This window comes from Phalacrocorax aristotelis, chromosome 14 (genome assembly GCF_949628215.1).
Source record: "Phalacrocorax aristotelis chromosome 14, bGulAri2.1, whole genome shotgun sequence".
In the NCBI taxonomy this organism is placed as follows: domain Eukaryota; kingdom Metazoa; phylum Chordata; class Aves; order Suliformes; family Phalacrocoracidae; genus Phalacrocorax; species Phalacrocorax aristotelis.
The window spans coordinates 8,474,650-8,499,402 of NC_134289.1; the positions used below are offsets into that span (position 1 = coordinate 8,474,650).

General features: G+C 38.8%; 1 protein-coding gene across 2 annotated transcripts in view; it reads right to left on the minus strand.

The window, feature by feature from the left end:
- The window catches only part of PHYHIPL (phytanoyl-CoA 2-hydroxylase interacting protein like), a 60,378-nt gene that overhangs the window by 5,446 nt on the left and 30,179 nt on the right, over nucleotides 1-24,753 (minus strand). For both annotated transcript variants that reach the window (XM_075109532.1, XM_075109531.1), the window contains exons 2-3: nucleotides 5,730-5,926; nucleotides 323-497 (exon numbers count right to left, since the gene is read on the minus strand). In XM_075109532.1, coding sequence (XP_074965633.1) covers nucleotides 323-497; nucleotides 5,730-5,894 — 340 coding nt within the window. In that variant the 5' untranslated portion in view covers nucleotides 5,895-5,926. The remainder of the gene's footprint in view (nucleotides 1-322; nucleotides 498-5,729; nucleotides 5,927-24,753) is intronic.

The following is a 24,753-nucleotide window of genomic DNA, read 5'->3' on the forward strand; positions in this document are numbered from 1 at the left end:
CACAGGTGCTAGTAGCCAGCAACAGGCCCTGTTCCACTTCAGGTCACCAGTCTCCTTCCCTAGCCTGGGACAAGCAGCAGTGCCAGGCACAGCACTTTGGGGCAGCTAAGCTGTTGCGGAGCAAAGGGGCGCTCCAGCTGCCTCCCATTAATGTGCCAAACCTGAGCACGTACAAAGCCTAAGGTTAGAATTCCAGTTTCCAGTTGTGACTGTTACAACTCCACCAGCCCAGCTGGCGCTGGGAGGTGGCTAAGCCACTCAGGCAGCGAAGCTAGCGTTAATTGCACACGTCATGTGGTGCATGTTTCCTCAGCAGCATTACCTGCTGTGCAAAACTCGATGATTTCACTCCACTCGGAAACAACATAATCACCATCAACTTGCTTTGATGCTGTCTGCACTGCTACTGTGTACTCTGTTCTTGGGCTCAAGAACCAGTGCCCGCGGACGGTCATAGGCAAAGGAACAGCTTTGGCCACCAATTTAGTGGGTACATCCTGATGGAAGCAAAAAGACAAAACAACAACACACACGTCAGCAGTGCAACCAAACCGATCCACCAGCCCTTCCCTTGCTGTTTTTGCCATGTAATCCCCAACCCCTGGTTCTTCTCTGTAAAGCTTAGTTACTTCTCACAGTCTAGTGGTGCAGCGAGGTTAACAAGGTGGCCAAGGCCAATGGTCTAAGGTCTGCTTTAAGAGCTACAGTGATAACTTGCATGTATGAGCTTATTATTGGTTCCAAGTGACTACAGACTGATAATATTATATATACGGCTCAAATAATACATAATTCAGACTAGGGCCATTTGTACTTAAGTATGCAAACAAAGACACACTACTGAGCACAAGAATACCTTAAATTAAGAGCTTCTCGTGCTCTCATTGCCATTGTTTTCTTTCAGTCAGAGTAACCAAGCAAAATTCCTCCTGCCAGCAATCAGTCCACCTATGTTGCTGCTGCTATCTTCCAAACCAAACTTCAGCAGAGAAATTTGATGCATTGGCGAGTAACTTATACCTTATGTACAGGAAGGGCCAGAACAAGCCAAACATACAGCTAGGTAGTTTGTGCCTGCCACTGCACCTCTTGCTTCCCATCACTTCAGATACTCTGTTTTGCTCTTCCAGTGTATTGCACCACAGTGCAACAAAGAACAGTTGCTTGTTGTTGTTGAAATACCTAATTTCTACAGTACCAAGGACTGCAGCACAGACCACCAAAGGGAAGAAAAAAATTGAAGAACTGGACAGTTTATGCTAGAACTGTGGGTGAAAGGAGTAATGGTGGCATTGAATGGTGCTCTGCACAGTGAATCCGAGGAGCTGTGGTGGAGTGAGTGCTCTATTTACTCTTGAATATTTATCAGTAAACACAGAACAGTAAGATGGCCGCCATGTGAAAAGTAGGCATTATAGATAACATCCATAGCTGTCTATGTTTTTATATGTATTTATATATTTATTTATATAAAACATAGTCATCCACCTATAAATACTAGCACAGTAGCCCCTTAAGAAAAAAAGAAATAGAAAAGAGACATTTTCTGTTCATGATCTGTAAGCAAGACCTGAAAGTTTTTTTTTTTTTTTTTTGCTTGTCTTCTATTCTGGAAAAAATATCTTTCTTTTATTGTTTTTCTGTCAGAAAAAAATATTCTTTGGTTTCTGTAGTAAGAAAGTGAAAAATTAGCAGCCTGTGGTATTACAAGAACTGAATTGTGATCGACTGATAATAAAGGGTAAGATTTTGCTGCCATGATTTCTTTTTTGCTAATTCTCATTTAAATCAAATAACAGTTGCGAGAAAACCTTCTCTATAAAGGATTCAGCTGTGCACTCTGAAATATATAATATATAGAAGGCAGAGAAATGTTACAAGGAAAAATAAAAGAAACCCCAGATGACATCTAAAGCTACCGCGCTGGAACTGTATTGCAGAGGCATCCCACTGGACTGAATTTGCTACCGCTGATGCAGTCAGCAGCTGCTACGGTTACAATCACTAGCCTTCCTGTCATCTTTCCTTTGGCTATGGTAAAATCTGCCTCCGCGTGGGTCAGGTGCCTGTGCCCACAACCTGGTGGTGGTTTAGCCCCCATTAATTTTGTCACTTCTCATGTAACATTAAAAGCCTCATTGCCCCCATGTGTCAAAGCTTCACCTTCCAGCTCTGTATCAGGAAACTTCTAACGACAAAAAGGGGGGTAGATTATCTAAAACCACATTAAATGGAGGGGTTTATCTCTTGCACAGCTTTTTATAAGCAAACACTGTTTTTTTTCTTTCTTCTTTTTTTTTTTTTTAAGGTAACTACAGTGACCTCAAAAAAAAAAGTTCAAAGCTCGTGTTGAAATTTCTCTGGGGATTCTCCATTTCTTCCTTTCATCTCTTTTCTGCGCAGCTCTCATTCCTGGCTGAGCCCCCAAAGAAGTGCAAAGGAGGTTATATGCCAGCTCAAGGTGTCTTGGTTTTGGCTGGGATAGCGTTAATTTTCTTCGTAGCAGCTAGTATGGGGCTATGTTTTGGATTTGTGCTAAAAAACAGTGGTGATAATGCAGGGATATTTTAGCTGTTGCTAAGCAGTGCTTACACCTGTCAAGGACTTTTTCAGCTCCCCGTGCTCTGCTGGGCACACAAGGAGCTGGGAGGGGGCACGACCAGGACAGCTGACCCCAACTGACCCCAAGGGTGTCCCACACCATATGATGGCATGCTCAGCATGCAGAGCTGGGGGAAGAAGGAGGAAAGGGCAAATGTTTGGAGTGATGCTGCTCCACCACCAGCACCCACCAGACAACTCTAAAGGCACCTAATGGCAAAAATTTCCGAGAACAGCCTGGAAGCACCAAATAACTAAGCAGCAAGGTATACAAGCCACACTAACTCTCTCCTTTCTGGGAAGAGGTCCCTGCTTTGCAGTCCCTTTTTGTGTGCCAAGAAGCAGCTTTCAATTTTCAGCTTTCTCCCATTTTATCTTATCATTCCCTTTGCCAGGTCTGCTTGAAGGACACATTATGGGATCTCAGCACACCCAGGTTCTAGTCCTAGTTTTGCTCAATATCTGAACCTCATTTCCTATTACATGGGAACAATAATACTCCCATATCTTAAAAAAAAAAAGGAGAGGTTTGAAAATTGCATTGAGAAAAAGACTAAGTCTTACTAGAATTCTAGTCTTTACATACTACCAGCAATAGAAACCTCCTCCTTCACAGATATGATGACAATAGTCATAAATAATAAATTTATATGCACCCTAAATATGCTGAATATACTTTATATATTTGCCAACAGTAAAAGTATTGAAAGGATGAATCATTCATGTATGCTTTCCTGGGTACACAAGAAAGAAACAGCCCCCTTTCCTGCTCCTTAACCTGCATCTATCAGGTTAAGGCTATATCGCAAGTCACTTGGTCACAGCCATGTGAGCAAACTGAGACTTAACACTAACTCTCCACAAGTTAGAAAATAGTTTAAGCTGGTCATCTGGGCTTATCACCTGTGAGAGATGGGCACTTGCAGACAGTGATTTGCCCTACCTCTAAGCTAAGGATGATCGTTTGCCCCTGAAGAAGCCCATCTCCTTCCACAGCCTGACGGCCGGATGACTCCTGAGAGTAAGTCTGCTGAGAGTAAGTCCCAATGCTCTTTCCCTTCTAAAAAACTCTCTAGAAGATGGGGCAGTGACATCCTTCTACTTTATACAACAGCTTTGTTATGGAAGCAATGGACAGGTGGGGGCTGATTCAGTTCCCTCTGGTTCTAGGAGGATTCAGTCCCTGGTGCTGCAGCTGCCAAGGTATCAGCTCCCTACCCAGGAGGCCTGCTGCTAAGCTTCAGCTGTGACACTCGTATAACTAACGTTATAAGGTCTCTAACCATACTGGGGTTAGGGCAAATTTTGAATTTGAGCAATTTTTAATTTCCCAACACAAGCTCATTCCACAAAAAGTGTGTTAAAAACTACATAGTACTGAAGATGCATGAAATCAAACACATGTGTGCTCTGGCACAGAGCTGTTAGAGTATTCAGTCTGTGCAGTTTTCTTGCCCACCCCATCTGCCGTCTGGATTTCCACCATTCTGTCCAAGGAAAAAACCAAAAAAAAACAAAAAAAGCTTTACCATGTCACTAACACAGTACCAAGAAATTTTAAGTAAATTCTGACAAAACATCTAACTTATTAATAATTTTAATTGATAGAATTTAGTCTTCTTTTCTAGAAAACCAGTTACCTCTCTTCTTTCACGAAACACTTCATCATAGTAAAATGCTAGGGAGCTCCTGAGAAAAATAAAATAAATCTAATGGCTCATCTTTATTACACTACCACTATCGTTTTTTCCCTCTCCATTTTAGCACTAGTCTCATCACTGTGATATAGATTTTGAAGTGTATATAGTGTTTGATCTGCTAGGGTGGCTCTACCTTTTATAAAAACAAATTTTACAACTTTATACCAGTTTGCACATGAATGAAAAAACACACAGATTAATAAAATGAAAGAAATTAAATAGAACACATCCCAGTAAGCACTTATATTAGAAAGTATATTTATTCCTGCAGTATAAAATGGGAATTCAAATTCAAAGGCTGTCAGTCCAAAAGTAATCACAATAAGAAAAACCCCAAAACATACCCTACTCTAGTTGTGATTACAGTTAAAAATGGGTCATAATAAATGCCTATTATAACATTAAATTCAGTAGTGCTTCCCATGCTGGTTCCTAGCACCTGCAACGTCTTGGCCAATCATGTAAAATTCTCGATTTCAAGCAGTAGTAAGTGATTTTTCATTACACTTAATGCAAATGTTACATCCAACCACATCAAAAAAGTCAAATAAGGAAATGTGAAAATTACATACCTGCTATCACCAGAAATAACGGGAAAAATACTCTCACAATAAGAAGACTCAGAGAAATTGGTGGCAATATTTCCTCATTATCCCACTGACTTATAAACCAACAGTAATTTAGGTGTTGACAGAATTAGAGCTCTCTTATTTGTCTGGATGGTTACTTGTGCCTCGGCAGACCTTATCTTTTAGAGAAATTGCAATATTGTTTTTAAATTTGCAGGTGATTGTGGTGTTTATTCTTCTATCTCATTCCATGTGTCTCTAGACATCTCAGTATTTCAGCTATTCTGAGGTCAAAGCAAATTTTGCTGCGTTAGATAAGTACAGATTCTGCAATGCATTCAATATGTCCCTGCATCAGTGGCTTGAGGAAAGAGGCCAGCTGAATATTCAGGTCACAGTGCTGGATGCTGCGAACTAAAATTGCTGGAAGCCTTCCTAGAAGTGCATTAGAATTTGTGACTCTTCTGTTGAAATGACATGTGTTGCTCTTATGAGTCTGTCACTGAACAAGGACAGGCACAGAATACATACATTGTTTAAATAATGATTAAGAACCAGTCAGGAATAAAAATGCCTGTCTTGCAATATATTGTACAGGCTCCAAACTGTTTTCAAATGAAACAGAAAAGGAAATGTTCTCTATGAAGCAAATGTATTTGTGTGTGCAATCACACAGGCTAGAGACAGAGAGGGTATTCCGAGTAAAAAAGAGAAAGAGTCAATCAGAGTAATGAAAACTCACCTTTGTTGGATGTCCAATACCTACTTCCCATGGTCTGGCTTTGACAGGTTAATAAAATACTGAGATTCACCTATTTAAAATCAAGTATTTCCACCTCAATTTTTAAATGAAAATTACCTTGTGTTTAAACTTGTTGGAATTCTTATTTTCTTTCTTATTGAGATCAATGAAGTAATGAGTAATGCGATCCTTGGATTTAGAATCCATGTCCCAAGAAATCTTGAAGGAATCACATGTGATGTTACTTATTTTGATGTTGTGTGGGACTGGAAGTTCTTCCATCTCTGCAATCCCACTATCCTGCGATTTATTCCCTGCACAAAAAACAAGCATGATTTGTTCAGTTAAAGACCTATCAGGTACCTGTTTCCATACTCCAATACACCACATCTCTGAACAGCCTTTCACAAAGTCTCGTAGGAGGTACTCAGAAGTATCTATGAGGTACAATTATGCAAGTCTCAATGTCAAGGATGGGAAATATTGGAAAGGGATGAAATTCCTCGCATGAATAAACACAAATAACATGTGAGCAGGCTGCATAGACTGGCTGGTATCACAACTCTGTGCAGTTGCAGTTGGAGAATAAAAACATCTGAAGCCACCTGGTCTACAAAGTTTAGTTAAGATGCCAGCAATGCCCACAGTTAACACAATGGTCTTATCCATACCTGTCAGTGAAACAAATACAAATAGAAATCACATTCATCGTAAACCTGTTTTTCAAGAACAAAGTAAAACCAATCTCTTCAAGGTTTATAGATGGTGTGTGTATATACACATACATATACACATAAATAAAATCCAGTCTCCTTCGCAATGAAACAATTAACGGTGATCGCTTTGCTGAGCCACAGTAAAAGGCACGTACACACCAATTTAATTTTCTGGTCTTTATTCTCTGTATATTATTTGCACAGACGAGACCCTGCAGTTTTCTTGGGGAGTTTTTTCTAATTTCTCTATGTGCATATGGTAGGTGAACAAATGACCATTGACCGCAAAAAGCGTCACAAGTTCTAAAATTCGGTCTTCCCTCGGTTCCCAAGGCAACCTTGTAGTAGAGCATTCCGTGAACATTAAAACATTAGGTTATCTTGCACTCCATAAGACACAAGTCAAAAGTGAACAATTAAAAAAAGCAGAAAGACAAGAAAAATTAGTGGGTAAAAAGGAAAAAACCCAGAAGACCATGTAAGAGAAGGAGTAAAGAAACAGAGCATAAAAAAATAAAAATCAAACATAGATAAGAATAGAAAGAAACAAAGGAGAAAAACAAGGCTATTGTCTGTGTAAGAGAGAGAGGAAAGCTCCCAAAGTCTGTCCAAATGAGGAAGATCAGAAGCCCATGCAGAGATGTGAGGCAACACGTTGTCAGAATCATTTTTAGTCACATCTAATTATAGAAAAAGGTAGTATTTATACTTCTATCATAATTGATAAAAAAACTGGGTATAGAAGGTGAGTCTAGTCAGTAATAATAAGAAAAAAATTGACTTGGAAAATATTAGGGACATTTCAACCTCTCAACATACACTATTGAAGAATTATACCAACACCTCAGTGGAGGAATAGTAGAGGTTGGCCTGATTGTTCAAAATACTTCTCATGGATATGTGAAATTCAATCACAGAGTCTGTGAAAACCATAGATTTCCAGCTAGTATTATGAATAAAGTAATTTTACTGGTGATTTCAAGAACCAATAATAACACTTTCCTATTTTTGTTCCATTTTATATATTTACATCCAACAGGTTGTCTGTTCTTCAAACATCCTATTGCTCCCCCCCCTTTCAAGTAATATCAAAGTCAGACGGTGCATGGTCTTGCTCAAAATCCTACCCTATTTGTGCCATCCACAATGACATTTTCAACAGCTGCACGAGCTGCAATAGACTCAGAAATACCAGTCATTACTGAAAGCTTTCTCTTCATATGAAATACATGGTAAGTGCTTTTCCCGACATGAGATTTCGGAAAGCCAGCAGGGAGAAAATGGCATTACTTTCTTTTGTAAGCATTTTGTATTTCAAAAGTGACTAAAATTTCTACCAGGTACACTGAAAAGGCTACATGTGATGGCTCTTCCAGGAGTGAGGCTCTGTGTTTAAGCAGAAGATAGAGTGAGTGATGCTGCTGAGGTTCTCAGACCTCCTGGAGAGCTGGGCAGACTTGGATCCCCGCACACAGAATAAAGACCTGAATGGACATGCAGTCAGGAAATCCAAGCCATATATATCTACAATACATTAATGTGCAACTTCTTTGCTTCAAAAGTGAGCTTCTATACCCCTTAACTATGGGCCCTAGCCATGTTACAAACAGCCAAAGTAGCTTAAGCAGTAATGACCGCTTTACAAAAAGTAACAGAGATGAAAAAAGGTTTTGGAGCACACCAATGACAGTCAAAGAGCAAAAGTGCTCCTGTAAATGGGTATTGTTTTCCATACAATTCTAGGAAATAATGTCTGGCATACATCTTTAGATGTCTGCACTCCTGATCCATTTACTTTCTTTGCTTAAGAAGTGAATAAATAGTTCAAGTAAATGTCTAGCAGAAAATCTCCAGATAATTTTTAGCAACATTCTTAATATGTCAGAGAAAAAAGGCACTTGCATCACTGAGTGCTCAGCTATCCTTTTTTTTTTTTTGTGATAGAACAAAATAAACACTTTTCTGAAATCCTTAAAGTTCTTTGAAAGTGGAATAAAAATCTTTTTACAGATTTTGAAATATAAACAGAATACAAACAGAATGTGAAATAAGAAAGTACGATACCACACAATCATCACCAGCAAGCAATACTCCAGTTTCCCTTCTATTTAGAATATGAAGCATCTATGATATTTTTAATGCATACTTATGTTTTGGTACATATTTGCATAGCCCTGAATGTCAAAATCCATTGAGTTGACAGGCAGTAACAGGAACCTGTTAATGATACATAGTATTAATAAGGAGGAGGATGGTGGTTCAGTGAGTATTGGTAAATGGTGACTTTTGAATAGCAATCTGTGTACCATTGCATGGGAACAAGGAAAAGGACAGATCATGAAAAGCATGCTCATGCTCACTTAGATTTGACTGATCCTAGAAACCAAACACGCAGCTATTAGACCAGCTTTGCCCACACAGCAAACACCCTAGAGTACAGACCACCAAGAAATTTTGAAGAAGAATTCTCTTGTGAAACATAAGCTTTAACTCAGAATCATGGTCCTGCAAAAACTAGTGCTTTTCAATATTAGAAACATCATTCTGGCCTGAGACGTACTGGAATATGACACAAAAATGTGAGATACAGTGCTTGACATCACTTCACTGTAACTAAGAAGAAAGAAATGAAGGTGACAGGATAGCACAGAATGAGAGTCAGAATATCCTATTCAGTCTGGTAATGTATGTACATCACTTACAACAACTACATAATGTGGGATGTTTCCAATAGAATTTATCAACATTATAAAAGCATTAGAACTACTACAATATATAGTTCTATACTTAAAAAACAAAATAGGAAGAATGGGCAGAATTTTCAATAGCAGAAAGGTAACTCTGAGCTAAACTTGGAAGTCTGGTGTTTAAGAAAATAATACTACCTGCTTTTAAAGTGAGGGTTCAAGTAGGATCTGATAATATTGTCAACCAAACCGCTTAAAATGCTGGCTGCTACAAAAGACTGTTTAGCGGCCTACCCGCTAGTTAAAACTGGGGACCCCATGTGTGTGGTAAGTGAAATACAGGTGTCATGGAGATCAAAAACTGACAGATATAACTGACTAAAAAGGTAACACATTTGTACCTTGCCTTTTTTCCACTTGTGCTTTGGTGAATACTTTGGTTTTCATGCTGGAAAGCATGTCCACTTCAAGTCACTTTTTCTTTATACCAGGATCAATTTAAAGAATAGATCAACAACATGAAATAGAATGTCTACTAAAAGCAGAAACAGCAGATGAACTTACTCAAAACCAGCATATATTTGCTGTAAAGCACTCCAAAACTCCAGCTGAAAGGGAATTACTACTGTTATTGATGTGAAAACAGGTAGAAAAGGCCTTAGAACTGGCTGCTTTCACATTTGTGGCTTTGCCACTTCACTGAGGCGAAACTGATCTTTCTTTGATGAAGCATCACAACACAGACAAGAATTGAAAATGAAAGTGAAATAGGAAATGTTGCTCTGAACAGCTTCATACCAAATCAAAATAGATCAACTTCCATTTAAAATGGCTACTTCGTTTTGCACATTCATGTTGCTTCAACACCGGAAGCCGCTGCGGGCCTGGATAGAAACACTGCTTTCAGGTCTCTTTTGGGCAGAAACTTACAGAAGAGTTAGTAGTCAAACAAACCTGGTCTCCCCTGCCAAAAAACCCGAGGCGTGTCATCCCTCTGTGCTGCAGAAACACCTTTGTTTTAACAGAAAACCTGTTCACTTTTAGAACAAGTGATTCTTGACCCATATAATAAGAAATCAAAGACCACTCATGTGTGTATAGGTCACACTGAAAGTGTAAGACTTTAAATTTCTTCAAAGCCCAAGGATAAATACAACATGCCGGCTTTACTGAGATCAGCTGGAGAACTGCAAGATTAATGTTTTATGCTCCTATTCATAGGCTTATCCTGCTCTGCCATATCCAGAGTTAAATTTCAAGTTAAATTGTCTAATCAATTTTAAAGTGGTTATGATACTCACTGCTGCAGCTGAGCCAACATGCTGGCAAATGAGTAACAAACCAATTTTATTTATATACACATAGATACACTTAATTTAGTATCCTCATTATATCTTCTACTTACATAAATTATCTCTGAATGGATAAAAAAGGCAGAAAATTCCCATTGAACATTCATGGCTTTCTCTGTCACTATTGGAAACAAATGATAAGACTTGGAAATTGATAAGCTTACACTGAAACCATTTGGAAAAAGATGTTTTTGTTGTTGTTGTTGGGGTTTTTTTTTTTGTTTGTTTGTTTGTTTTTGTTTTTAGTTTGCTTCGTCACTCAAAACAAGCTGAACCATTACATCTGCAGCAGTGGAAGGATGGTGGAGAACCACCCTAACACAACCACTGCTTGGTAGTTGCTAGGCATTCACAATCACTGAATTTTTACAATTTTAGAATATTTTATCATTCTTTTTCCTTAGTTTTAAACATGCAGAACTCCACAGAAGGGCAAGGGAGTATGGACCTACTGATTTTTTTATTTCACAGACAAACTCTTTATGTTATCCACAAAAGAAATCCTGAAAGGGCTAATTTATAACCCACTCTCTAAGCATAGTTACAGCTCACAGAAGTGAGCTTTATGAAACTAGACCAATAAAATAATACATTTCTGGGTTCCTATGACCTTGCTTATAGATGTTTGGACTCTGATATTATCTTGGCAAATACATTCCTGCTATTAATCATTAACAATGGAAAAAAAATTAATCGAAGCAGTATGATACACATTTAATGAAGATACAGAATCCCTACACGTACATCTGTATTTCCCATAGTTTGAATGTAATTCATCATTTGGAAACATTAAAAAGATGGGTTCATGCTAAAAGGTTGTATACCAGACACACTGGAGTAGAACTCCTGAGTATTCAGAACTCGTGCGATTTGTACTCAGCAATCAAATCACACCCTCTTTCCCACAACTCCATCCGTAACACTAATACGTTACCTTTCACAGCATTAACTACGTAGCTTGCCTATGCAAGCATGAAAAATTATCCAGCAGTCAAGAAACAAATTCACAGAAAACAGAAACCGCAAATGACTGAATACAATGACATAATAGCCATCCTTCAGCAGGGGAAAAAAATACAAATGTTACAGCCATAATGAGTGTGATTGCTTGTACTCAGTGTGAAGTAAACTTGTGAAATATTCATTCAACCACAATGATGTCTATTAAATCTGAAGAAATTAAAAGAAGGCAGGACCAGGTGAAATCCTTTTCTCTGCTGGAGCTGTGAAAGTATCCCTTCAGTAGTCATGGATGACAAAATATAGCTGTAAAAAATGACTACCTATCTGCAATTTAGACTTGGATACTGGGGGGACCATCAAAGTAATATAAGAATGTTTGTCACATTGCTCTCTCCCCTTCATGGGACTTAGATTCAACCAATTCAGATACTTGTCCAATATCTGGACAAATATTTTTTATTAATTTTATGTGTGGGGAAAAAAAGTAAATATCTAAACAGAATATGGAATAAAAGGGGGCCTGATTGAACCATCACTCAACCAAACTCAGAGCTGTCCTAAGTCATAGTGGAAGGTTACATATCACTGAAGTGATGTAAATACCCTTTATATCACAGAGCCCAAACCCACCAGGAGAGCAACCAACAGAAAAGAGAAGAAAGTGATAAAATGGCTTTTCCTTGCATTACTTTAAAATGTCTTGTCGACTGTGTTTCCTGCTAAGGCTTTGTCCCTCTGTCCCTCAAGATGCAAATTACATCAGCTTAATGAAGTGTAACTTACAGTTTCATTTAAACCCATTATGAATCCCCCTCAACATGTATAAATAGAATAGCCTCTTTTGGCGCCACACTGGAAATTCTCCAGTTGTACGGACAAAGACAAATCATCTTTTCTAAGTTTCTTTTTACTCAGGGATAAATGTTCAGTGTCTTTAGAGTCATGTTGTGGGAAACATGGACATCTGATGCTTTTGGAGCTGAGATTTCAAACATCACTATTATGCCTCTCCTAAGCTGCCAACACCATTGCCATGGATCTTTGAAAACATGTTCCCAGAGGGTTTGTAAAAAACATCAAGGCAGTTTGGGCTATCGGTCTGTACTTTGTACATCTCATCCTCATCCTTGCATCTGAAATGGTTGCTATTAAGAAGTCTCTTTATCTGAGGAAGAAACTCATCACGTTTAATACGGTCTAGATTTAAAACAAAACACAACACAACACCAACAATGTAGTGACTGTTAGTGACTGCTATTTCCAGTCACAACCCTTTCTTTTCCAGCTCTAAGTTACACTGAAACATCCTAAAAGCACGCTAGCCTATCTACCACATTCTCAGCTGAGAAGATGACTTGGGAACAGCAGTTTCTTAAACTTTAATTTCACAATGATTTGCAACATCAGTTTAAAGCCTCGGTTTAATTTTCCAGAAGATGTACAAATAAACATAGTGTTAAAACTCATGGAATCTAATAATTCACAAAGAATTTAATTGAAAATATGGAAATGTCACTACTTCTTAAAGTCAAAGCACTCATTTAAAGCTCAATTAAAACTTGGTAGAGGAACAGAAAAGTAAATAACAGGTCCTACTCAAATTCCATCTGAAGACTGGCTGTCCTCTGAATTTACCTCTAGCAGCAACACAGAAGAAAACAGTTCAAAACACTTTCCAAAAACGAGATTTTTTGGCATTTATATGATGAAAAATGGCTTTCTGATGGGAAAAAAAAAAAGAAGATTGAAAACTACATGATGTAAAACACGTAATTTAAGGGTGACTATACAGACAATAAAGAAAACAAAGCCTGCATAATTTTCCAAGCTACTGAAGAACTTCTGCCTCTAACGCTGACCTGTGGCCCAGAATGGAAAGTTTGCTGCAGAAAAGAAAGCCTAGATTCAGTGGCAATTGTTTCATTCATCCAAATTGTGGCTGTCTGCGCTAAAGCAACCTAAAGCAGCCTCTAGGTTGCTGCAACTTTTTATGGTACGTGAGACACCGGGCAGCTACCGAACCAGCTGGGAATGCCAAAAGCACAAGGAAACCCTGGTGATATCCCACAACCAGCAACTGGGAGGAAAGCCAGTGGAACAGTCGTCATGCCACTTCCATGTCACCACAATTTTCTCCTCCACTGATGTAATTTCACTCATCTCGTTCACACAGTTTGGGGTTTATCTGGGCTGCTGTCATGCAGAAGAAAGTGCACTAAGTGCTGCACTGTACTGTCTTTAGGACATACAAGGTATTAACCCCTGCAGTTACTTCTGTGAAGTGTCAGCTCCATGAAAACCTAGGAATTTGATAAGGGAAATGTGACTAAGGTTTGTGAGCCAGAAAATAAGCAAGGTGAGACTGAACCCACATAGCACAAAACTAAAAGCTAACACTGGGCCCTTAACATATTCTGGGATGATATCTGAAAATCAAAAAATACATTGATGAGGATGAGAGGCATAGAGGAACAAACTATAAGGTAAAGCAATTTTTGAGACCCCAAAAGATCAGGTTTACATTATACACAGATACCAATAGAACAAGTAACAAACACACCAAAAGCCAAACAAAACCTTATAATACAAATCACATTTTTTTAAAATGTCACCTTTCTCAGATCTTAAAATATATCCATTGTGGAAACAGAAAGTGTTTCTCTCAAGTTAACATTTTCAATACAATGAGAAACATTAGCTAGGACCTTCTGAAGTAGAAATGTTTGATGAGAGGGGAACAACATCACAAGGAGCTCCCAGCTACTGTGGCATAAGACTTCCTCTTACTAGATACCAATACTAACAACTGAAAACAACTCATTTAGAAACAGTAACTCTGATAAAATGAACAGAGACATCTTTAGACCTTCTGAAACAGAAAAATTTCTAGCTTTCCTTGCTAATTCAGCTGATTAGTTATATATCAGCTCTATAAAAGTAAAATGTTTATGTTTGTAATTCTAGAAAACTGATATAGACTGGCAATATTTAAGTGCTATAATTCAGACTGAGTTCTCCAACTTACTGTGGAGTTATTTTATTTCCTAAAAAATTCAATAGGAGGGAGAATTCTTCTTTCTGTATAACCATAAAAAATGACAGGAAGGTGCCAGGAAATTATATATCGGCTGCATACTTTAAATTTAACTGAGCAAATATACAATATCATGTTTTTCCCCTGAGCTCTGGAATTAATGGGTCCCTGTCCAACTGCTAGCTCTATAAAATTGTTTTGCAGGACCAGGATAATATGTCCTTACTGAGCAAATAATTAACCCGAATTTGAAGAACTTCAATGTTCACTGCAACACCTTGTCCAAGAGAGACAGTGAAATCACACAGAGGAAATACAAGTACAACAACGTTTATAAAATTATCAAATCAAGGCTGTTGTTTGTTAGGCCATGTAAGTGGCACTTCTCCAGGATAGCTATTCTATTTCAAAGTTCAACTTGCTATCCATAACCACATAAGTAACATTTATACTTTATTCGTGCTTCTTTTCATGTACAAAAAGTGAGTGAATAGTCTCAGACTCTTAAATGTCTCTCTCTCCTCTCCCCAGAATTCTGGTAATCTAACTCCAAATAAAGGTTTTTTGTATTTATATAAGCATATTTAAGAATATTTTCTAAATAAGTATCCCTGTAAAACCAATTCCTACATTAGATAAAGAGAGAATACTTGGCCCTATAAATCCTGTTAGAGGGATAAACCCCTCTAAATCTTCTCGTTTCCTCCCCATGTTCAATACTACTGTTGTGCATTTTCTAGTAAGATAATATGCATTCCATCAAGAACTTTACAAAAATAATTTTTAAAATTAAGCATTATTTACTTATAACATGTACATCTATATTAACAGAGTGTTTCTGAAATGTTCATATACATTTAGGTTCTCTTGCTACCTGCTTTTACCTCAAGGCTTAATTTAGCTGCTTCCACAGCACCATTTCCACAGTACCATTGACTTCAGCGGGAATATCCCACATTGCAAAACAAAGAGAACAAAACTAGACTCTGGGAGCACAATTGTAGCTTTAGTACAGCCGTCTTCTTCAGCAGAGAGGGTACCCCAAAACTGTGCCTACATAAAGCACTGAGCAATCTCCAGATTGCCTACTTTCTGTGTTAAAGAATTTCTCTCAGCCTTTTACAAAGGACTCGTTTCTTCCTCCATCTCACATGGAGAACAAATGTACTTCACAAGCGGTCCCATGATTCAGATAAGGAGCAGACCAATATCTCAGTCCTGCCACTGACAGCAACAAATGTGCAGGCTCTTAGTTCCCACCGAGCAGCGCCCCGCTCTCTCCCAAGCCTCGTTTCTCACTGCCTGCTGTCAACCACTGGTCTGATACCTTGTTCTGCAAGCAGCCTCTTGTTTCACGAAGACATCTCAGAAACTCAGCTGATGCCTGACAGGAGGTGTAGTACAGCAACGGAAGGACCGTGTATAATGTAAGAAAGACATTCAGAACGGTCTTGAAGGTTGCCATTCGCTTGAATATTAACTCAGCTGAGATGACCATTAGCCCCTAGCAAAAGCATTTGACTATCATTTATTTTGAGATCTTGTGCAGATGGGACTTCAGGGGCTTAGTTTCCTCAAACGTGTATGTTTTCCATCAATGGGAATATACAGTGCAAGCGTGGCAAACCTGACAGCTAGTAGTAGCAAATCAAGAGTTACACTGGTATATTTTGGAATACGATTATACCATCAGGACTGTAGGGCTTTGGTTTACAGCTCAAGCACTCTCTCAGTGGACATTGAATGCAACATTAGGTTAAATAGGAAATTAAGTTCATTTGTACAGAGAAGGTTTCTGTAATTAGTAAGCAGAAATTGAATAGTCTTATTATAACACTTCTGTGGAATATAAATTTTGGCTTAGATACAAAAGTGGATTCGTTGGGCCATCCTTCAAGTTTGAGGATAATAAACTCCAAACATTCCTTTGCTTCTTAAAAATGACAGTAGACACAGTAACAAGGAAAAGCAGGAACAACATTCACTCCTGCCATAAGACCATGAATATCTGTGGAATTACACCTGAACAAAATTTTATACAGAAGATGCATCCTCTAATTCAAAAGCAAAGGCTACTCTTCAACAGATTTTATACACCATTCTGTGATACGACTTGCAACGACATTCATGTGCTGTATCGATATGCTGTGCTACTGTGGAAACCACTGATACTCTTACTATGCTGAGAAAAAAGAAAATACTAACAAAGACCAATATCAGCCTTGGGCAGTTAGTCTCCCCAGGCTCACCTTCCATTCAGTGAAGAAAGGGCAGTTTCCTAAATTGGATAACCTGTGTACCTACAGCTGGCTCTCACATTTACCTTAGAATCATAGAATCATAGAATGTCCTGAGTTGGAAGGGACGCACAAGGATCATCAAGTCCAACTCCTGTCCCTGCACAGGACACCCCAAATTCACACCATGTTTCTGAGGGCCTTGTCCAACTGCTTCTTGAATATCGCCAGGCTGGTGCTGTGATGCCTCCCTGGGGAGCTGTTCCAGGGCTCCACCACCCTCTGGGGGAAGGACCTTTCCCTAATGCCCAGCCTAACCCTCCCCTGGCCCATCTTCCTGCCATTCCCTCGGGCCCTGGCACTGGTCACCAGAGAGCAGAGACCAGCCCTACCCCTCCTCCTGCCCTCGGGAGGGAGCTGCAGAGCGCCATGAGGGCTGCCCTTGGCCTCCTCTGCTCCAGGCTGAACAAACCCAGGGACTTCAGCCGCTCCTCGTATGGTTTCTCCTTTAAACCTTCACTGACTTCGTGGCCCTGCTCTGGACACTTTCCAGTAGTTTTATATCCTTAACGTACTGTGGTGCCCAGCACTGCCCACAGTGCTCGAGGTGAGGCTGCACCAGAGCAGTGGGACAATCCCCTCCCTTGCCCGGCTGCTGTGCAGTGCAGTGCTTGAATTGCAGTGCAGTGTGGTACCTGTGCCCTGGAGGAGTCTAATTCTTTCCAGATACTAGAGAAGGAGGTCAGAGATGTTAAAAGCTAGCTGAAGTTACCTTTTGCAATTATTTCCTAAATTACATTCGTCAATTCTCACGGTGCAATGGCAACCTCTGATAATTTGCAAGATTCCCACTAAAGAGAAACAAGAAAAAGAACATGAGGAAAAAAACAAGTATTACACTGCGGCCAATTTCTGAACTCCCATAGCAAAGAAATCTACATCTCACTGACTCAGAAATATTCTCTGGGCTGATACTTTAAAAAGGGTAAACTCTTCGAGAATAATTTCTCTGAGCTTTTGTGACAAATACCTCAGAGTTTTTTACTTATCCCCACAACATTTTTTCTGAAAGTATTAATAGGATCAAACATCTCAGGACTATTTAAGCTTGAATGTGGATGAATTTAATCTTGCTAACTGCAATTATAGCTAAAGTATTTAATCACTGTAATTTAATTAATTTTAATTAAAAATATATAATGCATTCGGTTGCATCATTAAACTAATTTATCAAAATAATTGTTTCCTCTTTCATTGTTACCATAAAGAAAATTCAGATATATTGCTGAGAGCTGTTCTTGGTTGTTATTAGCCAATTCTTCCAACTAAGTGCCAATTCTTCCTCTGACTTTTGACATATCCTTACTTGAAGAAAAAATTTAAGTAACATTTGGTAACACCTTCAGAAATACCTAAACAATTTAGAATAAGGTTACTGAAATCAAGAGGATTTAAGCTGAGTTACTTGAGGGCTTCTGAAGATTTGGCTGCAAATAACTAACAATTCATACTTATGGCTAAGAGTGAATTGTGGAGGCATATAAGTTTCACAAACCCAAAGCATAAGCCAAAACCTGACTGAAAATCTGATTAGCAAAACTTTGCACAATGGCTAATACGGCAAGGCTGACCTTATTCCTTCACAAAGATTAAATTCTTATTGGATATCCTGAAGTCTTGAATGCATTTAGTATTTATACTTTACTCATTCAAAACTAAATCACATTTTCAGAATGTCAATAGCAGCCAAAACCTTAGACTTTCTGATAGACTGACCACTAAAATGGAAAACGATGCAAGTCTCTTTTGATACAATTATATGTCTTTAGAGTTTCCCGTACTCCTTTTGGATATTTTTTGGAAGAAAATTTTTTATGAGAACTGGATGCCTCTATGCTTCCATAAAGTACTTGGTGTTCCACAAAGCTGGGCCACTATTAGCCATTTTTTTCTCTTTCCTTTTTCCATTTTTATTACACGTAAGTTGAGGAGAGTTAGCTCAGTAAAAAACTAAGATAAACACACATATGTGGGCAAAAAATATAATTTTCATTGTGTTAAAAAATATGGGAAATTACGAGAAAGGAGGAATTTAATTATCAGATAAAAATATGCAACTGGAAGGTTGTGAATAATCATGTGGGTACACATTTCTTCACTTAAGACTGGGAAAACTGTAAGACATTAAAAAACCACCTAGCCCAGAAGATTAAATTGACGTGCCATCATGCCTACTTCTCCCCTATCTAAGATACGCAGATCTACTGAGCCTACCATGTTCTAAGGACCAAATCTTTGTGGTAGAGAGCTGAGAAGTGGTGGGCTCTCCTTTCATGATCCATGAATATCAAAACAAGCAAACTGAAATGGCCAGATAAGCTGAGACTGAGTACAAATACCACCACCAAACATCAGCCTCTCACTTCTCATCCTGTCTGCCGAGTGACTCACATATGCAAAAAGATACACTGATATACTGTTCCCACTAAAGTTCTCTTAGACTGCTTATACTAAAGACATGGTTTTATTTTTAACTGTAACTTGTCTTGTTGAAGCTAAACAAGCTTCTCTGGAACTTTCTATGGAATGAGACTTGCAGTGTGGCAAAACCAGCTACAGCTGCACTACAGCTCCTACTGGCACACCGTTGGTTTTCATGCCCCTGACCGTCAGAGCTAGGCTGGAGCAATTCTACTTTCTTGAAATCAAACAGGACGTTAAAGTAGACTGCAATCACTAAGCCACCACAGTATTTACTACTAATTAAAGAAGTAATGCTCCCATTTTGTTCAGCACAGCAAGCTTACAGTACATGGGTGGTAAGTGGCTCTTCTCAGCATGTGTTGACTGCAAGATGCATTTTAAAAACAAATTTTAATTAAAACGAGTGTTTCTCAGCTGCTGAAAGGGAAAGAAGGTAATAAGAGATGTAAAAAGCTCTAAACCATCTTCTAGCTTAATTTAAATGCCATTTTAAAATTAAAATGAACTTTACAGCCACTTACATACACTAGAATTTGCATATAATGCATACCTTCAGTTATACGGAATTACAGATTTTGAAAGCAAGTAACTGCTGCAGATACACTACTATAAAAGCACATCAGTTTATCATAGGTACCTTATTCATTTAGGAGGAGAAGCCTGCATTGTCAGGTATTTATGCATCCTTATGAAATTCTGACCATACTTCAGGCTGTGCTCAGACCCTTTTGTGGTGTAATTTTGGGAGGATGCTATCTCAGTACTGTGTTGCTGGAAAACAGGGAGTGATGTTTTTCAGCAGAGTCCCACCCTGTCAACTACTAATGGGGCAGATTTTGGAGCAGGAGGGGATCTGGAGGTTCTTATGGCATGGTTTCTCTTCTGATGAACAAAAAAGTACAGCTGCCTCTGAGACTGTGGAACTGCCTATGTTGCCATGACCAACAACGAAAGAAAACAGATCTCATAGATGGAGGAACTGACTGTATGACCCTGGACAAGTTGCTTGGGGCCAGATTCCAATCCAGGTTACACTTCTCTGGGTCACTGGCCTAATTGCTCCAATGCTCTTCATCTAACACAGTGTAACTGAGGGCACAGCATTGGCCTTAATCTTCTCCTGCTTTTAATATTAACTATATATTAGAGAAGTGAGTGGCCTTTCACGATTTGTGCTTTCACGTGTCACTAAGCAAAAGAGAGAGACAAACAAACACTTTCATTTTAGTTTATTACTATGAACCTCACACTCATACTTGTTTACCTCATTCTTATTTGGCTGGCAACAACTTGTGCCATTTATTGCAGCTGTGTTGTAAAACAAAAAATGTGTTCTCTACTTCAAATTAAGTCATGTGAGTTCAAATCTAGCAAGGCAAGGAGAGGCAGACTTGTATTCATATGAGCTTTAATTTGACCTGCCAGCTTGTCTGAAAACTGCAACTGCTTTGATCCCACTAGGATTTTCATTTAAGACCCACTTTTCTTTCAAGCAAAGGGAAGCCCAGAGAGAAAAGCAAAACTCATCATTTGAAGGGCAGCAGAGAGAACTCAAGGCTGGGGACCACAATTTTACTAAGCATTTTTCTTGAGAAAGTAGGGTGCTCAGCATGAGAGGGCTTTTGTAACTCACTGGATACCCTGGCAGCCTGCAGCATGAATGAGCATTTCTTTACTTCAGCACACTGGTAATTGCTGTGTCTTTTCACACAGATCTCTTGTAAGGGCAGGGTTTGGCTCTGTTTTATACCAGTTTGTGCTTTTTAACTGTGATTTGAAATGTATTACGTATTCACAATAGTTCAGGAAATTGTACTCTGTAACTTGAACTATTTTTTTCTTAATTTAATTTTTATGCAGGTTTCAGACTTTCTCTCAAGCCCTGGCAATTAAAGGATATAGGGGTTTTGAGAGCCTTTTTTGGCAGGAGCTGGAGTTGTTCTGTTTTGTTTCATTTTTAGCTGGTTTCCTAGGGCAATGAAACATAGTCAAGGGCTTTGGATGTGGGTCTGCCACTGGTTGACTGTTGCTAATTTTTGAACCTCCAACAAGAGTAGAGAGCTCATAGATAATTTAGGTTGCTGCCAGTTCCATTAAGGTAGGCAAGCATGCAGAAATGAGAGACGATCCTGTTAAATACTCCCTATCAAGGGGAAGGCTACAAGGAGTTCAAACCTTTCACAGGTACTAGAATATAAAAATGACACAGCTATGAATACTGTAGTCAAAATAAATCTTTAAGCAGAGTTTTTGCTACGTTAGAATTCACCCCTCACTCAGACATAGTATAGCATATAGACTGTGTGGATTTATTAAAAGTCTTGGCTTCAGCTTATAATTTTCCTGTCCTGACAGTATTTGTAACAGCTCTCTCATGCAGGTTCTATAATGAAGATTGTCTGATGAAGAGGAGAAAACTCAAACTGAAGTTTTGGTGTACCTAAGTTAAAAGACACCTCTAACAATCCTGAACCATCAGATTCAAATCCATTGGAATGCTATGGTCCTGAATAGTTCCAGAATGTTTTTTTTCTAAAAAGCACAGCTCTGTTGGATAGTTTAAGGAGTTTCTGCTACAAAGTCTTCTGTAGTTTTATCATTTAGGCTATCACACAGTCATTGGATCATAACAAGTGATCAGTCACGATCATGGTAAGACAAAATTGAATTATTACCTATAGAGGAATAGCTGCACAACCTACTACAAAATCACTAAGCCAAGTCCCCTTGGGCATTTTACTTAAAAAGAATTCATATTTAGATTTGCTTTTCATTTTCTGGATTTACAGTATTTAAAAGCATCCCAAGTAATGCTTTCCAACTCACACTCCCTACTATATGAGCTAAATATAACAAACATACTAAAATATACTGAAGAATTTAATTTCACTGTATGGCTTCCATCTCCAGCATGGCACACTTGCATTAGGGCTGACAGCCTCACTGGACAGCCTAGGTGGTTTGCTGATGGTTTGTTCAAGGAAGCAACCCAGAAACCAGCTGAGCATTACAGAATATAGAAAAATAGAAGGAGGAGAATAAGTATTTTACTTTTCACATACAGGACCTGATTCTGTCTTCCTTGCACTTGTACAGGTATGAGAAAGCACAGAGTATGGGACATGTTCCTACTATACAGGTCATGCTGAGATGCCTGGCTACCTGATGTGTCACGAAACTTGAAATTAAACTCTCATGCTCTAGAAATAGAAAGGCTACTATACTCAGATCCCTCTAAATCAAAGGTGTTTTAAGAACCCCACGCTACCTAAACAGAATGACAAAGTGAAGTACGGAACCAACATATTCGATGGGCCGAGGCTCCAAAGCATGGTACAAAGCAGTTCACAGGCAGGAAATAAAATATACCTGGGGCTTCAGGTGCCTCCATCTAGGGGGGAAAAGAAAGTAACCTCTACACATGGGGAGAGGTGGGACAATCTACATGTGAAGCCTTACTGCTCAGATCTGTCCTTTCATGAAGGGTAAGGTGGTAGCTGTGTCATCAGAGCACCGGTAACACTGGCTAAAATTCCAGTATGTTCCACACAAGAAGGACAGAAATTCTCTGTGATGTAATGGATTCAGTGAGCAGATAGGCTTGGGGATTTTCATTTCCTGTGATTAGAGATATGCCTTGAAATTACATTGAAAGTGTAAAGGCTAGAAATTCATCAGACACATGAGCGCTCTGAAAGCCACCTGTTTACTACTGAGCATTTATATTAAATTACCAGCATAAATTCCATCATAAAGGTGTAAGTGCGTGATATTTACTTTATGTCATCAGACGCACCTTAGCAGTATTAAAATACAATCTGCTGCACTCTGTTCTTAATTTTATCCCTTAGTTTATACAAACTCATGTGTAATTTCACTTTACATAAGTTGGATTAAAAGGACCAACAACACAGCATGAATCACTCCACTGATACTTGTATACTAGGCTGGCCAAGATTGAAAGAGCCTTTTAACATCTTTTTATCCTGCTGATTTTGAAGCCCATATGTCTTCGACTATGAGTACACATAGATGAACTGCAAAAAACCCCAGAATAATATTTCTAAAATGATATTTCTAGCCCAAAACTGCGGATAGATGAAATCCAGACAAACTGCAACCTAAAGAGAAAAATTCCAAATTAGATGCCTATCTGTATGAGATAAGGTAGATACACACAACAGAAGTTAGGAAAATACAGTAGTTGTAAGATCTTAATCGTGCTGCATTAAAAGTGCAAATTTGTTTTTACACAAAGTCTTATTGAATCCAATGGAACAGCTCAGGGAATAAATTTATAGGACGCCTCTGACAATTGCAAACTGCAGAATTCTCCTAACGAGAGGGCACTGATATACAAAGCTTAACATGGGAATTCCTCAACTATGCTTCTCCTAGAGCTGCCAGCTGTGTCTGACTTAGGAGTAGGGGAGAAATAAACTCCAGGTGACACTCCATACTTGGAACCAAGAAAAAGTGCAACTCTGATAATAATCTCCGTCATTCTGCAGGAATGAAAGAGTAACACCAAACTAGTTTTAAGGTTTCCTTTTTTTGGCAGCAGCTAGAACTGTCAAGGCTCAGAGAAACTATTGTTAGGTTATAAAAACAGTAGAGCTAATCATTGTGTTTGAAAACATCAGTGCAAAACAGCTTATTCATTCAAGCATAAATAAAACAAGAACACTCTTTGAAAACAATAAAATAAAATTGATTAATGATTCAACTACAAACACCACTGTGAAAACTGATCCAGCTACAAACCCTACAACAAATTCTAACCAAACTTTCTGTGCTGAAGGAAATGTTTTCAAGGTCAGAGAAAGGATGTATAACAAAACCTAGTGTGGAAACACCAGGAAGTGATCCTGGAGCAGAACTTTCTTTAGTTCCAACATCATAAACATTGCATTTGTTCATACTGTCCTATTAGCAGTGACACATTTTATACATGTATCATGTATTGACAATGTTAATACTATTTTTTCAGACATCGATAAGTTTTTGAAGAAAGTAGTCTGCAGGTAAAGTGCTTAGAACTGCTGTCAAAAGAGAAAAGAAAACAAAGTGGATGACTCTGGGCTGTGTTCAGCCAGAATTAAATATAGCCTTCCAGGTCACATAAAGCACAAAAGGCCATGCATGCTGGCAGCACGGCAGACCTAACTGCTGTAGCAAGTGGACAAGAAAAACAAACCCAGACTCTAAGGACTTTTAAAGATTACCTCCTCAGTTGTGGTTAAATATGCTGGCAGTACTTCAGCAGCACAAAGGGAACAGAAAACTACCTTATTCATAAAAGCTGGGGTCTCCAAACCTGCTATATAGAGGCTATGAATAATGAAAGGTGGAGGAAATTACAAGGAATGGGTAAAGGAGGAGATCCTTCTAGATTTTGGAGGGGGGAAAAATGTTAAATTAATGAGGCAGAGAAGTCCCAGAAGGAAAACGCAAGGTCAGGAAGATAAGCTTCAGCAAGCCTTTGGAGGCAATTGAACACAACGATGCCTGTTTGGAACCCATTCAAAAATGAATGATGAAATACTAGAAAACTCTGAATACGAATGTGATATAGTCTCTCTTCGCCCCATTTTACATGCCAAAAGCAATACTCTGCTTGTTCTAGAAGCTATGGCACTGGAAAGCTGCTGTAAAAGCTGAAGTGGCC